Here is a 20000-nt window from a genome sequence, read left to right on the forward strand (position 1 = left end):
ATACGTGAACGTAATTTCCCACTAGTCTGTGTTTATTCTATTTTTGTGTTTGTATCCGTTTATGAGTAATTATTTACAAAATATATATTAATAATTATACATGCGTTATTGTGACAATCTAAATCATTTCACTAACAGACAAATGCAATGGAAAAATAAAAGTCCAGTCATTTTGAGATAAAATATCCTGGGTCAGGTGTTTCAAAACTTAGTATGAGTGCTGCCATTCTATATCCTTCCTTTTTCGAACAGTTATGAAACTCTAGTACATTTTATTTCTGGTGAAAGGCAGATTCACTTCACCAACAACTTTATCATAGGTTAGGCCAGGGTAATTTGTTCGTACATTAGGTTATAAAAATTTTGACTTGATTTACAATTATGGGAATATTTAGCTGCTGTTTTTAAATTAAGGATATAATTCTCCGGATGGGGAAATATCAACGGAAAACTTATCCCATTATATATTTAAACACATATTTAAAAAATTCACTTCACCAACAGCTTTGTCATATATTAGGCAAAGGTAATTTGTTCGTACATTAGGTAATGTACATTTTGACCCGTTTTACAATTATGGAAATATTTAGCCGCTATTTTCAAATAGTTATGTGAATTAGGCCATTAGCTGAATATTACTCTCGATTAAGAACATAATTCTCTCGATGAGGAAGTATAAACGGAAAGCTTATCCCATTATATATTTAAACATATATTTAAGAAATTATATGGGTACATGTGTATATTGTGTCTCGTGTCCATCTTCTCCCCCTTCAATTGGTGGCATTTGTAAGTATCTAATACGTCCACATTAGCAATATTTCACAAGGAATTCTCTTTAATGAACTGCAGTTTATAAGCTCGTCGTTATCCAGTCGGAAATTGTCATTTAATGAGTATTAACGTCGAAATTTAAATCCGCTAATACCTCAGATGGTGAGGGACATAACAGTATACTTGCTGCTTTACATAAAAATGATTTTTGATTAAGGAAATGAATGCTCCCAAAAATTGACCCAACCTGTCTGTCCAGATTTGGCGTCTGTAGGTCTTGCCTTTACCTAGGACATTTTTTTAAAAATGGAATGGATAGCTCAAAATTTTCTCAGATCCTGCTTTTTTTTTTTTTTTTTTTTTTTTTTACCGACGACCAACTATAAGTTTTAGGCGATTGGCCATTTGCACTGAGAGCCGGGCCTAAAACTGCATGTAATTACTCTCTATGAAAATGATATTAATCATCATAAGAATTCAGAGACAAAGTGCCATATATAAAAACAGTTTCAAAAGAAAGAAACCCGTTTTTACTTTCACTTCAACATATCTTCATATTCAGTATACATGAATTGCCTGCAATAAATTCCCTAAATAAACTCGTCTCCGATGCTCAGTGCGTTAAATCATGGGATGATATAAATGCAGTGGAAAGCCATTAAGTTTCTAAAATGTGAAGTGTTATCGGTTGTAGGATGGCCTGCCAAGCAAGGAGTCCTGTGTCAGAATAGTGGACTGGCAAGACCTGTTGATTTAAGCAGCTTAATTAAGTGCCAGGAAGTTAAACGACGCTCATGGGTGCAGCTTGTATTGTTAGTCTTATTGTAGTGGTATTTTGAACAAACATTTTATCCACGTTCGTGAGAGAGAGAGAGAGAGAGAGAGAGAGAGAGAGAGAGAGAGAGAGAGAGAGAGAGAGAGAGTATCTACATGTGAAGAAATGAGGTAAAAAATGCCAGAGATCGAGACTATTTCGCATCAAGATGCTCTGTATCTGCTGTGGGTGTCTATGTAAAGAAGTAAATGTGCAATATTCACATTTGTAATGCAATGATATTAAATGCTGCAAAAAAAGGAAATAAAGAATGCGTTGTGGTTATTAGTAGATAAATGTTTGAATGTACAAATGAATGCTTAACTACCTGTCCAAATTAATAAAGAAAATATTTACCTCCAATGTTTACTGTCGTTTTAAGCGATGCGGAATATGTTTTCAGCAGCTAGTCTAATTCTTGGCATTTATCTGTAATACATCAATTAAATTTTGAAAGGCCTGTCTTCGAAGTATACAGAGCTATCGTCAATCTGCAACCATCCCATCCAGATATATATTTCTGTTTAAGGAATTCAAAAAAACTATAAGTGAGAGAGAGAGAGAGAGAGAGAGAGAGAGAGAGAGAGAGAGAGAGAGAGAGAAACTATGCTTGATCACTTTTTGTATGAACAGAAATTGGGGAACAAGTAGTTCAAGTCACCCCAAATCAATTACGTTTCAAGGAAGTTAATGACATTTCCTAGTTTGAACGTCTCGCCCGCGTTTAGTATAATTATCACGATTATTTTTGTCACAGAAGGCAGTATACTTTATAATTTTCTCTTATACATTGAACGCTTTGAAAAATGAATTATTTATTTCCAAAATAATCGAGTTACTCGTTTTATTTGAAAGTTCCTTATCATATTCTTACTTATTACTCAAAGTTAAATGAAAATCATCCAATATAATTTTCTGCCTCACTGGGCATATTTATCATATTATTTCCTATTAAACATTTTAAAAAAAGGTGCTCCTTCGTGTTAGTCCTATCGTAATTCATCATTTTACCCGCATAATCTTTCCCAGTTTTTATCATTGAATAGTAGCAATATTAAAAAGAAAAACTAAATGATATTTTTTACATTATAGCTCAGGCAGCAAGTAACGAAATCTAAATGATAAAAGTCGAGGTTACAAGTTATCTAGAAAGAGAAAAATCACCCGAAGAAGGAGGAGACCTTCCCACCCAAGAGAATATAAGAAAGGAAAACATTCCCGCTGGCAAGAGGACCCCCACAATGCCAAAATAGAATTGAAGAGCGTCTCATGCAAAGACGTGAGAAGAACATTCCACTTTGGATGAACGTTACTGCAAAACTTCGCACATAAACGCGCCCATAAGTCTGGCAGTTCTTGTAGGAGAACATCCATCGGGCTGGAGGCGAAGTGTCACCCTAATTTTGGATTCCGAGTGGCCCTATCGACTTCCAGGACACGATCTTCGGCCGAAGGCCGGGCCCTAAAAAATGTAAGGTAACTTGGGGCTCGCATTTCACTCCGAAATGAAGGGAGCCTGATGATCTTTGGCAGGAAGCTGTCTCTGCGCATTATTCATGTGTAAACTTCCTTCGCGGTTTATTTTTTAGGGGAGAAGAAGATATGTTGCTCTTTTTTCCGTCGAGAAATTTGATGCTTTATATGCGAATCGTGTGTGTATTCACCCAACTGAAAATGGGCCAAGAGTTTTCCTTTAGTTTACAACCTACTCGCTTCAATCTCGTCTAGGTGGATGAAATGAATTTTTTTTTCACTAGTTAATTTTGAATATGGAGGAACATCTGCGACAAAATCTCTCTCTCCTTATATATATATATATATATATATATATATATATATATATATATATATATATATATATATATATAAATATGGTGTGTGCGTGTGTGTGTGTGTGAAATTTGTTAAGAGTTATATAGAAAAAGGACATCTTATCCAGTAGCAAGCAATAAAACGTAATTATGAAAAAATGGCTATTTTTCCATTTTACACTTGATTTTAAATGGACCATTTCAAAACCTTATCACTATTTATATAGGTTTTTGAATAGCAGCTTTGCTTTTTTTGTGTTTTAACAAAACTGACCATTTATCAGTACCTGCTTGACAACTGATCTGGGAAAGTTTTTATTTTAAACAATAGCAAAAACGTTATGCCATTGATTAGAATAAAAAATTTCGCCTTTCCAGTCTTATTGAGTGTATAGCAGCAAAAATCGTTTGAGTTTAAACAATAGCAACCGAATTTTTTTGCATTATCTTAACTCAAAAAAGTAGCCAATCCTTTGCTTCGTCATCACCTTCTGAACTTTCATTATACCAATAGTCATTCAAACACTTATTTAAAAAAAAATGTAGCATTTTTTTTAACCACGCGTTTTGAATTTTAGATACCGATAACATTTCTATTGCAATCTAACGAAAATTACTATTGCATAGCATTGACATCATTTTATGAGATTCAACAGTACCAACATTTCTTAAGATATTTGCTCAAACAAAAGCCACCATTTCCTAACCCTTGTGCATCTAAGCGACATCCTACTTTCTTAGTGACGTTTTCGGAATTAAAAAAAGAAGAAGAAAAAAAACTCACGCTCTGCCATCTCTGACATAGCCGAGGGCTGGGGGTAAGGCATCATAAGAAACCCCGAGAAGGAAGCATAATAATTCTGTCTCATTCCATTCCATTCCATTTTCTTGTTCTCCTAAATCTAATTAGACCCTAATGACCGCGATCTCCTTTGAAGTGACTACGAGAAACTCAAGGATTTCATTCAAGCTTATTACTTTTACAGAGGTTTCCCTCTTCTCTCTCTCTCTCTCTCTCTCTCTCTCTCTCTCTCTCCTCTCTCTCTCTCTCTGTCTTCCTTTCATCTATAATTCGTTTCTTTATTGAGTTCCTTGACATTCCTCCTTTTGAATATTTATTCCTGGTTCCTATTGGCTTTTGTAGGATGCAAGGATCGGCAATGGTTTTAATTGCTGTTTCTTAGGAATAAAGAACATTATTTTGAAAGGGATTTGTTATAGTGAATCCAGACGACATAGTGGTTTCTTGGAATGGTGGTTTCTTGGAATGAATTAATTTTGACAATTTTTATTTGTTTCATAGTGATTTAGAACAGTGATTTATTTTGAGTAGAGAAGATAAGTATTTTGGGAAAGTTCTTAACATCCCTTAATGCTGGATTTGAATAAAAAGATGACTCAAAGAATTCTGCCATTGTGTTTACACAGAGATTTTCAGTGAATGTAAATAGTGAACGATATGAATAAGATGGATTTTCATATGGTTTCAATAGTTATTCCTCCTTAGTAGCATGGATGAGTAGCGAATTAATTGGAAAAGTATTTGACACAATAATATTATGATATTTTAAAATTAACAAACAACCAAGAATAATTCTTTTACGAAAAATGTGGAATAATAAAGATAACTGAAACAATTCTGCCATTGTGTTTATACAGAGATTTTCAGTGAATATAATACTGAACGTTTTAATTTGGAAAGGATTTATCATGGTTTCAATAGTCATTCCTGATTAGCAGAATGGATAGATAGAAAATGAATTTGAAAAATATTTGAAACGATAATGTTATCATAATTTCAAATTGACAAACAAAAATACCTCTCTCACGAATAACGTTTTCATTATGGCCAAATAAAATGGGCCAAATCAATTGTCTGGAAACATATTTCGTGGTGATTTAAATCTAATACCTGGTGACAAAAAATGCTTTAAAGGCAATTTTTATCGCTGGTTTTTAAGGAACCAAGAGGAGGAAAAGGGGATATTATTTTGCAAAGGCTTCCTTCACTATTTCATCACGATGTAACTTAAGTAATTTCCCGAGAAATATTTAATGGTAATTGCCAGCCTCAAAAAGACCACTCATGAAAGCGTTTACGAATCGAAAGTGGTTACTAAATGCTTGGTTTTATTTACCTGAAAATAATCGAATATTTTATTTTAAGTTTAATATATATCTCTATATATATATATATATATATATATATATATATATAGATATAGACATAGAATATATATATATATATATATAATATATATCGGATATTATATATATATATATAGTATATATATGGACATATATATGTATATATATATATTTATATACATATTTACTTCATGGCAGCTTTCATACGCACAGACGTAATTAAATCTGGCGAAAATCTCTCAGTATTCTGAGCCTTAGCTATCCTTTTCCTTCATTTGAAATTCAGATATAGCATCAGTAGATAAAACTAACCTGTATCTCACAAGAAACTATTTAATCTTGAAGCTCTGACAACAAAAATTAGAAATTGTTTATGATGAAATCTCATGGTTGTTAAAAAATCCACAATTATATATTAAAATATATTTCTATGTTTTATTTTTACATAGAAATATATTTCAATATATAATTGTGGATTTTTTTAACAATTCGTTTTCACGAGACTGAATTTCTTAACATAAAATCTCATATTAAGTTTTTCCACGGTTTTATCAATATCAGCACATCCGGGAGAACAAATGAAAGTGCGCGAATACTAATGTGGCGAAATCGCTGCTAATTATACAAAGGGGGAAAAATGCAAATGGTCGGAGAGATATAGTGGCTTCGGGGGTCTCAAGGTCACAGGAGAGACGTAATTACAGTGATCAACAGCAATAGCGGTCCCCTTCCAATTCTCTCTCTCTCTTTACCATGTATAGTCAAGTCTTTCCTCAATTTTGACATTTTTCAAGTTAAACTTTGCTACAAAAGAATTTCGAAAAAGATTTTGCATCAAGTTTATATTCCGTATCTAATGTGTGATGACGTAATTGCAATTATAAACAGCAATAGCGGTTCCCTTTCTCTCTCTCTCTCTCTCTCTCTCTCTCTCTCTCTCTCTCTCTCTCTCTACTAAGAATAGTTAAGTCTTTCCTCAATTTTGACATTTTTCAAATTAAACTTTGCTACCAAATAAATTTGAAAAAGTTTTCGTATCAAATTTTTATCCCATATATAATGTGTGATGACGTAATTGCAATTATAAACAGCAATAGCGGTCCCCTTTCTCTCTCTCTCTCTCTCTCTCTCTCTCTCTCTCTCTCTCTCTCTCTTTACCATGTATAGTTAAGTTTTTCCTCAATTTTTACATTTTTCAAATTAAAAACCTTGCTACAAAATCATTATGATAAAGGTTCCGTATCAAGTTAATATTCTGTGCCTAATGTGTGATGACGCATGTTAGCCAAAAGGCTCACCATATGAATATGTTGTCAGGCCGTTTGGCATCTACTGTCATGTGTCTTCCGCGCCTATTTTCATATATAGTATAATTTTCTTGAATAATTTGTCTTCGGTGCCATAACTTTTTAATTCATAACGAAATGCGCCCTTGGTTTTATCTTTTGTTTGTATTTAACTTCAGGCCCATATGCATTTATTCATGCAAGACATTTTATGTAATGATAAAGTTGTAAATTGTGCTGTTCGTATTTTAAGCCCCAGCGATGCAAAATGCTCATTGTGGATATTTTGATAAAGTTCCGTTCATGAAAATTCCATGTTTTATTGAATTTTATTTTATCAATATTTTGTAACCTTGAGTATTATGTATTACATACGTGGAATAAAATCCACCTATTTTGTGGCAATCTTTGAGAGGAAAAAGTAGATTTGACTTGAGAGCTTCATTACTGTCCTTGCAATGTCCTAACCAGTAAAATACAGTGCAAATCATTGTTTTATATACTGAAATGCTTCAGGTTTCATATGAATGAAAAGAAAATAATAGAAACTAGAAAGAGGTAAAGTCCAAGTAACAGAGCAACTCAGACCATTTCAGTACATTCTAGTCTGGAAACTTCTCATCATTATTCAGGTCTTATTACAAGGTGATGGATTATAAGACTTGAACAATAAAATTATGCAACTTGCAAGCGAAATATGAATAATCAACATATAATTTTGGCCTCATGCTAACCAGTATATTAGTGATGAACCGACTATTTCCATGGGTTCGCCAAGAAGCAATTACATTGAAGTAGTTTGTTATCTACTAACTACTACAGCACGCGTCAGAATTGGTCTGTTCTCTCGGGTGTAGTTCACCAGTTTCCGAACTCCCGTCTCATGCTTCTCTCTTCTTTCTTCCTCACTTTCTATAATTCCGTATTGAACCTATAGTCTAATCTAGCATTTCGGTCATGACTTGATTGTCACAAATACTGACATAGAATGTGAGAGTCAAGCATCATGAAATATATTTTCTCATTCTTTTTACACTGTTATTTAGGCAAGAAAAAGATCTAAACTGTGGGGAAGATGGGAAAATGAGACGTTTGTTCCCTAAATGACTTAATCTCTGTTATTCGCAAAATGTCATCTGCAGAATCTGTCATTATTATTGTATTGCTATGATTGTTGTCATAACTGGTATTTTCCCTTTTTCATTATTACTGTGATTATAATCAATATAGCTTTTACATTCAATTTTTTAACTATTCTCAATCTTAGTACGGTTATGACCATTATTTTGATTGCCATCTTTAAACTACCTCAGCAAGTTTAGATATTGCCGATTAATCTTTGTTTTTTTAATCATGTTATCTTATGTATCTAGTTGTATGTTATTGTCTATTCTTTGTATATTCCATGAATATGGCCTTGTACTGAAAATAAAAATTATTATTATTATTATTATTATTATTATTATTATTATTATTATTATTATTATTATTATTAATTTCATGGGCATCTGAATCATTAATATATTTTTGAGATGTACTTATCTTTCTGTATACACAAAATCGTGGAATAATGCAGTTTTTCTGTGCCTTCGTTTCCTTTTCCTTTTTTTTAAATCTTGTCAATTACTCCTTTATTTGACGAGAGCGAAATAAGTCCACGTAGGTGTTGCTCTCGAGAGCCTCTTAGTAGCGTGTCACCGCCCCCCCTCCCCCTCCCCCTCATTAACCCCATCTTCTCCCGTCCTCGTCGTACCCATCAAGCATCACCAATCCGCAGATTCTTTGTATACTTTGTTTACCGTAACATCAATCGGTTTATAATGAGTTCCTCGTTCTTTTTGCTTCATGAAAGTCGACATTCCTCAATTCCTCAGTATTCCGTTTGACATTTAACCCACTTAATCTTAAGAGGAGAGTTTTTCGTCATCTCAGACATGAAATGCATCCATAACGAGTTTTTTTTTTTTTTTCCCAAATCGGCAAACCTCCGTCCTGGCTGAGCAATTCACAACCTCGCTCAGGAGAATTCTTTTCGAGGTCGGAATCTCTCTCAAAATTTGATTTGTTAATGTCAGTCACGAGGTTCAACTTCGGTAAAATATTTGGAATAGATCCATACCAATTTTTTTTTTTTTTTTTTTTTTGGCGTAGCCCTGCTTTAAAATAGACAGACAAGCAAACAAACTGAAGCAACAACATTGGCCCATTTCTCAATATAATGTGATTCGGATCCCACAATAAGCTGTAGGTCCCGTTGCTAGGTAACCAATTGGTTCCTAGCCACTTAGAAATATCTAATCCTTCGGGCCAGCCCTAGGAAATTATCTCTGGTGAACCGTCCTCTCTTATGCTTTGCCCCCCAGGCCGTAGATCTTCGCATAGGATTGATGATAGGTTTAACAGGTTTAACGCTAGATTCTAATAGCAGTCAATCAATCTCCATCTATTGTTGGCATAAATGTACCTACACTGACCAGCCTTCAGAACGATAGCGGTATATCATTGCAGTCCTTCCTTGAACCTACTAATCTTATTTTTCTTTTTTAACTTTCCTACCTTGTTACTTCCCTTCCCTCTTCCTACTCGCGTTCAATCCCCCTCTTCTACTTCTATCAAAATCCCTGTTCCACATTTTCTCTCCATCATCATCAACGCTAAATCTCTCAATTCCTCCCCTCTCTCCTACCCCCGCCCCCATTATCGGCCCTTAGGCCTCATGATGGTGATCTATTTATTTCCTACAATGCGGGCCGGATTTTCTCATTTCTGGCCTCACCCCCCCGAGCCTTTTCTCATTTATGCGCCTCCTCCCCCAACCCCCCCATCCACCCGTCCCGGGTCAGGACCAGATCCCACTCTTGACCTCGGGAAGTTTGACCTATCAGAGGTTCATGTCTCCTATTTGATGGGGCTATTGTGGAACGACGCTTTGACGGAGTTGAGCATGAGGTGTGTGACAGTAGATCACTTATATATATATATATATATATATATATATATATATATATATATATATATATATATATATATATACATACATATATATATATATATATATATATATATATCATATATATATATATATATATATATATATATATATATATATATATATATATATATATATATATATATATATATATATATATATATATATATATATATATATATATATGTGTGTGTGTGTGTGTGTGTGTGTGTGTGTGTGAGAGAGAGTCAGTGTGAGTCCGTGACTGATTCGGAGTCAGTAATTGAGTGAGATTAGGGTCTGGGAGAGAAGAGAGAGCGAGTGAGTCGGTGAGTGAACAGGTGGGTGAATGTGATTCGTGTGGTGAGTGTGAGTCTGAAAGTGCATTGATGAACGAATACGAATTTGTGCTTGTGCTCATGCAAGTGGCTAAGTGTGCGTAGATATCACGTGTGATTATGAAAGTAAGCTCACACCAACTTTCATCCTCAAAAGTTTGTGTGAGTTACCTTACTGGAATGAGTTTGTGAGTTAAAGTCAGTGATAAGTTTCAGTTTTTGAGAGTGAGATTCGGTTAATGAAGGTGAACAGGTGATCGCACCTAAGTGAGTGAGTTATTGTGAGATAGTGAATGCATTACTTATCAGGAGTGAGTGTGAATCCATGTAATTTGTGTGAGTATATGTGTAATGAGTCAGTATGCTGTTGTAACGTGGAAATGATATGCAGTATTATTATAAACTTTATTACCAATAAAATTTCACTTCATGAGAAGATTACATTTATTAAACAGAGAGAGAGAGAGAGAGAGAGAGAGAGAGAGAGAGAGAGAGAGAACATGTATGTGCGCAAATGTGGGCACGCGCGCGCACGCTCTCGAAGAACAAATGAGCCCGGATAATCGAGAGCTCGTTGGGAATCGTATTCAGGCAACGAAACAATCGCGCCCAACAATACGACCCAATCTGGGGGTCACGTTCATCTTGTACCCAGATATCACTCGGGGTTACCGCGGCCCTAAACACTGACTCGGAATATCAAGTAGACAATGGTCGATTAACGACGGCGCAGGGCCGATTGGGAAGTGCTCACCTCAATTCGGGAGATGATTCTTTCCTCTGTTGTGCCTCACTAATTCTCTCACCCACAGGTGGAATGGATATTGTTGTTATGTTTCCCCCAAAACTCTTTTTCTTTCTTTTGTCTGTCGCGACGTTCATTTCCTCAACTTTTCTTTTTTTTCTCTCTTTTTTTTGCTGTTTGCTTTTCGACATATTCTCTTTTCGCTTCTATTTGTTTTTTTATTTTTTTTTATTTGCTGGTTTGTACTTCACGTACAAATGTTAAAATGATTAAACGATAGAAAGACCAAATATTGTGAAGGTAATCAATACAGAGAATAAATGTGCAGTGTTTGGATGATGAGAAGATATGAAATAAACGCAGATACAAGCAAGAAAAAGCGAATATTAATTTTTCTAGCTCAATAAAGACATTGAAAAATGCACTTAGGAAGACTGAGGCAGCAGCTATTGAAATTAAGGTAGCTTATCAATTTTGCACAAAGGCATAATTATTTTGAGAGTATTCACATAACATCCGTATCAAGAGCCATAAAATTTCATTAATTAACTAATTAATATGACTTTTTGTTGTTCTGCATAATATACATTTTTACTAATAGTTCCTTGTGACTTTTACCTGAGCTAATCAGAGCCATTATTTTCTCATAACTAGAAAGATATACAATACTCCAAGTGACTAATATATCAAACTACTAATTGGAATCATTGATGTCTGAACGATCCTTTTGTCTTGTGTTTACGCATCTAAGGACAGGAGCTACACAGGGCCATTAATTTAGCCAATTTAGATGACAGGATCCTTTTGATTAATTAATGCAACATTACTGACAGGAATAATTGACGTGTAAAAATAACGCAACTTTCTCCCCATTTTCCTTTGCATTTTTATGTAAAATGAGCCATTTAGGTTTGCCTTAATTGTCTTTCGCATTTCTCGCTCTCTCCTTTCAAACTTACACAAAAAAGCGAGTCCCTTCTACGAAGCGTGGAATCGCATCCAGGTAGATCCGACCTGCCCCTCTCCAGCGGAACAGCAATTAACCTAATTGTGTAAATCGTTCTTCGGATGACATGGAACCGACCGGTTCAGAATACCTGACGGTACAAAGACGATATTAGTAAAGTCCCCAGCACCATGCCACACGTTGATCGGATCCCAGATCGACGACCTAGAAAAAGAAAAGCAAAAACGTAAGAGAAATAAGGTTAACTTTATATATATATATATATATATATATATATATATATTAATATATGTATATAATATATATATATATATATATATATATATTATAATTTCATAGCAGGCTTGAACATTTTCCTGCCTTATTTTATTATTAACTAGTTGCCATTCTGTTTCTCATAGTCTCATTGGTAAGTCTTACCCTTGAATTACATATAATGTGACTTTTCAACTCTTATAATTTCGTACAAAAGCGTGTGATTTAAAAGCCTTTTTGTTTTATTGCAAGTAGCTTAACCTTCATTGTGCTTTTTGCCGTATTACAATGCTCATTGATTTTACAGTAATATTCTACCATAATACACATTATGTTTACCTCATTACTAAAATATTACCTCTGTGGTATTATACAGTCCCTATATTTTATGTTGCATTTTTGCCAGATTATAAAAATCTCCTGGTTTTTTATGTAATACATCATTATGGGAGCTTAACTCGTAACCTTTAACGTATTGTTATCTAACAAAGATCTTAACCTTTATTTCTTTTTGCCTCATAAAAGTCTTACCTGTTTATTGCCTTCATTTAATAAGGATCTTACCTTTAACTGCAATTTACCTTAAAACGATCTTGAATTTTACTGTATTTTACGTTGTAAACATCTTCACTTGTCTTGTATTAGCAGGGCTATCACAAGAACCTCAACGTTTATTATATTTAGATCATGCTATGACAAAGATTTTAATTTTTATACCATTTTGACCTTGTTGCTATGATTTCCACAGAGAATATTTGTCATTGCTTTATCAAAAGGAGTCGAACTTGAATGAATTTAGACATTATTGCAAGGGTTTTGAATGTTACTGTGTGCGCTACGTTACCGTACTTTCACCTTACTGCATTTTCTTTATCAAAGGGAGCTTAAGAATTAACGAAACATACCAAAGCAAAGCATCACGCGAAACGAACGTAGGGCAAAGACCCCGTTTGTCTGCTACTCGTGGCATTTCAAAGCATCCTTTTGAAGATCCATGTTAGAGCTCCAAGCGCAGGGGAATTATTTCTGGAAATTCCTCTTATTCCATTGAAGAATACGCAACTCTACATTTTGCGACGTTCAGAACTGAATGCTTGCTATGTGAAAACCTACAGCGTTCACGTAATTCTCCAGCGCAAGTGGAAGCAAGTGGAACGGGAAAAATCAACGCGCTATGATTTGGTCTGTCTGATTATAAATGGAACGTGTAAAATTATTAGGAAATGGAAAGATTTTGTAGCTTCAGTTGATAAATCATTTTTATTTAGAGATTTATTAAGGATGATTTTCTCAAACGAGAAACATTATTTGAGCTCTTATTTAAATAAAAAAGAGTAATGATCTTCTTTGAATAGTAAAATTTCCCTTGGAATATCTCTTAGAACTCACTCATGTCGCTCTATTGTGCGGGACAGAGCTAATAGAGCTTAAGACGAACAATCAGGGTCAATATAGAACTTATTTAAGGTTCTTTGCGTTCTGCTGTAGTCTATCCAACTGTTACCTTTGGTCTTTACAGTTCCGGTGGCCCAACTTCTTTAACTCTGTCATAGTCTACTTTCCATCTTGATGTCAAACTATTACTGTTACTACTTATAGTAAAAATAATACTAGTGATATTAACATCCGGCTAATTATTCATGATATCCAACAAACTTTACTATATCATAGTATGTTCCGATTATAACATTAATTCCGAGATTATGTTGAAGAATATTTCCATATGAGTACGGAATAACGACATATTCGAGAGGTTTGAAATTCTAATTTGATGGTATAGAGGGGATATCCAGATACCACTGGAATTTAATAAGAAATAATTAACTTAACGGCCACGACAAGGAAATTGCTCCAGGTACCACGAATATTCGGAATAGTCGAGGCAATCCCGAAGACCCTTCGCTTTAGTCATAATATGTTCGTCGTGCATTTTAGAACTTTGTGGGTGTTTCTTGAAATCTTTCATTATAATTAATTCTGACATAGCCGCTTCGGGAAAGATACCCCAAAGCAACCAGGTGACATACGATTCGATTGTGATGATTTTATTAAATATTTTTTTTATTCGGAGCTTTGTTTGTGATTCTTAATTTTTTTTTTTCTCACCCCGAGGCCTTGAAAATCAGTGCCATAATCACTTGAGTTGAATAATTAGAAGACCCTGGATACCACACTATCAAATTTCCTGAAGATCGTATTAAAAAGTGTAGTAGTATGTAATAATAATAATAATAATAATAATAATAATAATAATAATAATAATAATAATAATAATAATAATGCGAAGGAATGAAATAAATTCATCACAGTGATGGATATGTTTTAGAACAATGATAAAAATAACAGTAATGATAAGAGCAAAAACCACCTGTATCAAGAACTATCACCGACCTCCTCTGAGGACAAAAAAAAATTAATAAGAAAAAAATTATTCGTCCTTTCTCATACGAAATCCTTATCCAGTCTGACTAAGACCAGCAACTAGCCGACGACCGTGACGGACGATCTCTCTCACCTGCGGCAGCGCCTCCGTCGAGAACGGAGGCGTGATACGGTGCTCTGGTGCTGATGATCTCGTCGGCGGTGTCCATGTAGAACCCGGGGATCTCCGCTTTGCACCGGACCGTGGCGTAGCCGTCCCGTTCGATGAAGCGTGGGGTGAGGGTGAACCGCACCCTGAGGGTGGAGGTCGTTAGGCCGTCGCGATCTTCGGTGTTGATCTGAGGGTCCGCCCACCTGGCCACTATCTGGATTAGAGCGTACCATGGTGAATGGCTAACTAAGGCTTCATAGCTGATTAAAATGCAATTACAGAAAAGGTAAATAATGAGATAAATACACTATTTCGTATATATGATTTTATATATCATATATATCATATATATTGCAAGAGCCAGAAGGCAATACTGAAAGACATGAGTATCTAGCACTTTCGCGTATTTACATACACTTCTCCTGGGTGCAATGCTCTACCCTGGAGAAGTGTATGTTAAATACACGATAGCGCTATCTACTTACATCTTTTAATATTTTCTTGTGGTTCTTGCATTACGTTTAGTCACGTCTCCTTGTGACAGCATAGCACACACACAAATATATATATATATATTATATATATATATATATATATATATATATATATATATATATATATATATATATGTGTGTGTGTGTGTGTGTGTGTGTGTGTGTGTGTATGTGTGTGTGTATGTATATGTTACTACTTAGGCATAGTTTTATTTCTTGTAGGTAATTCTTGTTAATACATAGTGTGTGAGTAACCTCAGATACTTTCAGGTAACACTTCTCCAGCCTCCTATGCTTCTTCTAATCTCCAAGGTTGGAGTCCTGAACGAAACTGCTTTTCCGCTTAAGGACATCGTCAGGGCTATACTAAGTATATATACACTATAACTATACTCCAATGTACACGTGACCACAGTCAAAATTCAAGATTAAAAACGTTCAAAAAGTACAAATCAGCACATAAACCTCAAAAATCAAAAAGCAAAAATTAGGAAAAAAATATCACCATCAGCGAAACCTACTCAACGAGGAAAGGAGTATACAATATGAGGACTCTTGAACATCTAACATAGGATACTGCTGTGTGATGCTCACTGCTTCTGCGATCACCAGCCAGGCTTATTGCCATGCATCTATACAAGTTGCTGTTGCATGACATTTACTGTGAAGAGCTTATAGTCGCCTCTGTAAGGTTGTCATTGTAGTTTATATTGAGAGGATTGCATGTATCTTCCACATTTAAACTTGTAAATTGTGCTAGTCTTAGAATCTATGTTAGATGCCTGGATGACATCTTCCTTACTAATAAAACACCCGATGAATGAAAGAGGTTTGTGGACACCTTATAAAATAATTCAGTTGCAAACTTCTGAGTCAAAACCGGTAAGAAAAAGACCATCCTGTTTCTTGACGTTCCCCTATTGGTAAAAACATACCAAGTACGTAAAAAACCTACAAATGTTGGCCACTGCGTTAACAGATGGAAAGAATGTCTAGATTTATACAGGAGGTTCATCGTTGGCGTCAACGTCAGGAGGGTCTTCTCACAGTTCAGCGCTTGTAAATCTATTGAGAAACAACGAATATCATAGCTACATGATAGAGGATATGATAAAGCAGAAAATAGTGAATTCCACTACAGAAATAGAAAACTTACTGTCTGCTACAAAGCCATATATGGTACAGCCTTAAGACAGGAAGCAGCTGCGCATTGAAGAATAATTAGATACTGAGTAACGCCAAAGGCACCATATCAGAAGACATGACTGAGAATCTTCAGGTATCTTCAGCTACCCCAACTCAGTAATTGCTTTTGCGATATGGAACAGCACCGTACCAGTGTACAGAATGAGTCTTTAAGGCAAGCTTGGCTTATTAGTTCAATATAGACTATGTTGGTCACACTATGGCAACCCTTCAGAGATAACTACAAGCCCATCTCAGTACTGGGGTCATGCATCAGTTTTTGTTAATAAGTATGATGAGAAAATTCCATTGGAAGACATTAGTAGAAATACTGAGGTTTGTTACCAGGAGGATGATTATGGGCAGCAGGTGACCACTGAAGCAATGAACATCACAATGCAACAACTTGTGCTGAACGTTCAGGTAATCTTAGAATCTAGACTCTATACTTATACCCAACTGGATGAGGCTTTATTGAGAGCCTCGGGGACTCTCAGAAGAGCCAAGATTTATGAAGTTTCAAGGGAAATCTCACAGATCTGTTGTGAGCGATGCTTCTTTTTTCATTTTTACCTTTTCAGCTTTGTGAGGGTTACATACCAATTATCACTTTCAGTAAATTTGTTTTTAATCTTTAATTCTTAACTGTGCTCACCTATACATTGAAGTATAGTTCCATTGTGTATATGGTATAGGACTGATGCGAACCATAAATCAAGGGCTGTAACAGCTATCAGCATTACAGTGAAAAAATGAAGCAAATTAGCAGCAAATTTTGTTGTTTCCTACGGGAATTCAGTTCTGAAGGTCTTACCTTAAAGAATATGGTGGCTGTGCCTTAGCGATTTACTTACACACGCCCCCTTCTATATATATGTGAATATATATATATATAATATATATATATATATATATATATATATATATATATTATATATATATATATATATATATGATATGGTGCCTTTGGCGTTACTCAGTATCTAATTATTCTTCAATGCGCAGCTGCTTCCTGTCTTAAGGCTGTACCATATATGGCTTTGTAGCAGACAGTAAGTTTTCTATTTCTGTAGTGGAATTCACTATTTTCTGCTTTATCATATCCTCTATCATGTAGCTATGATATTCGTTGTTTCTCAATAGATTTACAAGCGCTGAACTGTGAGAAGACCCTCCTGACGTTGACGCCAACGTAAACCTCCTGTATAAATCTAGACATTCTTTCCATCTGTTTACGCAGTGGCCAACATTTGTAGGTTTTTTACGTACTTAGTATGTTTTTACCAATAGGGGAACATATATATATATATATTATATATATATATATATATACGTATATATATATGTATATATATATATATATATATATATATATATATATATATATATATATATAGATATAATATGTAGATCGCTGTTTCCCATGGCAAGGATGGTTCCAGAGCACAAATAGTTGAACTTAGATTAATCCACTAAAAGTGAAATTTCCCTTCATTAGCCACTCCATAAACCTACATATACATGGCTCATCAGCAGTTATTCGAACTCTCCTGTGTGCACTATTCACTACTGCCTTACATCCGCCCTTATACATCAGGAATATTAGTACACTCTCTATTCACTGAAATTCCCATCCTCTCCATCCAGCAATTCCCAGGTCTTCCTGTAGAGCAGGGAGACTGAGAAAATAGAATATCTTGAGTCTTTTTTGATAGGTTGGAGAAACCAGGTAACAGACTCTTACACTATATAGGTGATTAACTAAAAGTTTCTCGATACTAAGACTGTAGACACTTTTTCCTATCTGAGAATGAACTTCGAGATGTAGTGAAGGTAGCAGTCAATGTTAGTAATATTTCCTGGTGCTTTCCATGTAACGGTTTTGACTCGGCTGGAAAAATTTATGCGCTGACAGTAGAGTGAAAGAAGTAAAATTAAAACCTGCGCCTCATTAAAAAAAAATTTGCTTTTTTCTTTTTCAATATTCCTCTCAGCGTTCCATACGCTATAAACACTTATAAAATGTTTCCTTATTGTTTTTTTTTCATTGTTATTATTATTTCAGTGAGTTCCTCCATATTGACTCATTTTCGTTTTGACTACAGCATAGAATGGTAGAGAAGTTTACCATGTTTTGAGTACGCCAATGTTACTGCATATCTGTCTTTTTTTTATAAGGCTCAACCTACAGACAAATACTTATTAGTATATATTCTGGTCCTCTCAGACAACTTAGCAATCACTTGGATAATATCGTTTCCCGGTGCTATTCCCGTTTCTAATAATTTGTAGTTTTGAACAGCATCCTACAGAAAAAGCCTCACTCTGTTTCAGTTGTCTACATTATTCATGGACTCAAAAACGAAGTACACGCCTCATGATCCTTACACCAGATACCCTATATCCGCAATATAACCAATTATTAACAAATAAATAATATAACTATGCCCTTCCTGGACTTATGTATGCATATGAGTATTAACTGTATTTACGTCAATACATACGTGAACGGGCTCAATTATATTAAACACTATATACGTACACAAACACACATACACACACAAAGACACACACACACACACACACACATATATATATATATATATATATATATATATATATATATATGTGTGTGTGTGTGTGTGTGTGTGTGTGTGTGTGTTTGTATGTATGTATATAAATCGCAGAGACAGCATACAATCCACCGTTAGTGCAACGCAGTATCGTGCAGTTTCCAATTGCATATTGTGTTATATATATATATATATATATATATATATATATATATATAAATATATATATATATATATATATATATATATATATATATATATATATATGATATATGTGTGTGTGTGTGTGTGTGTGTGTGTGTGTGTGTGTGTGTGAAATAAAGGTAATTAAATTACTTTTATTTTACACATATTAAAGTTATATATTTCGTGGTCAAGTTATTCACACACACACACACACACACACACACACACACACACACATATATATATATATATATATATATATATATATATATAGTGTGTGTGTGTGTATGTGTGTGTGTGCGCGCGTGTGTGTGTGTGTATGTGTGTGTGTCCATTGTGTATATTTACACATTTATCATACAAGAGATATATAATCGCAAACTGCGCGAGGTTTCGCCGCGCTAAAGGCGTAGGTGTGTGCAGTCGCTGCGATTTTTATAATGTTCATTAAAGCAAATGCAAAATGAACTAATTCCGTGGCAATCAGTCTAATGGCTTAAAGGCGGAGGGCGTTTCTGCACACACACACACACACACATATATACACACACAAACACACGCACATACACGGAAATACTCACACACACCCACACATGCACACTTATAAATATGTTTATGCAATGGAACTGTATTCATATGAAGCACCAACCAGAGACGGCCGGTAATGAAGCTTTCTATTATTCTCTTATGCAAAAGAGGATTTACCTGGTCAGGTATTTAAACCTTGGGCTCATTTCACAAGAGAGTCAAGACAATAGTTTAAGCTGATGGACGGAATGGGTTGCATTTATAAGGAAGGTTAAAGTTTATCGAATGAGATGGAAAGAAATGTAGCAAGTATGAATCTAAATTAATGCATTTTTTATTGGTTTACTAATAATTAGATAGAAGAAGGCTATATTCTTTATGCTTAATCCAAGTAC

The 20000-nt window shown here is 34.8% G+C and overlaps 1 protein-coding gene across 1 annotated transcript in view; it reads right to left on the reverse strand.

The window, feature by feature from the left end:
* Positions 1 to 10038: 10038 nt before the first annotated feature.
* LOC135207201 (uncharacterized) overlaps positions 10039 to 20000 on the reverse strand; it is a 153329-nt gene continuing 143367 nt past the window's right edge. Inside the window, exons 5-6 of the mRNA XM_064238832.1 lie at positions 14622 to 14853; positions 10039 to 12055 (exon numbers count right to left, since the gene is read on the reverse strand). Coding sequence (XP_064094902.1) covers positions 11973 to 12055; positions 14622 to 14853 — 315 coding nt within the window. The 3' untranslated portion in view covers positions 10039 to 11972. The remainder of the gene's footprint in view (positions 12056 to 14621; positions 14854 to 20000) is intronic.

Source organism: Macrobrachium nipponense, chromosome 11 (genome assembly GCF_015104395.2).
Source record: "Macrobrachium nipponense isolate FS-2020 chromosome 11, ASM1510439v2, whole genome shotgun sequence".
NCBI classification, from domain to species: domain Eukaryota; kingdom Metazoa; phylum Arthropoda; class Malacostraca; order Decapoda; family Palaemonidae; genus Macrobrachium; species Macrobrachium nipponense.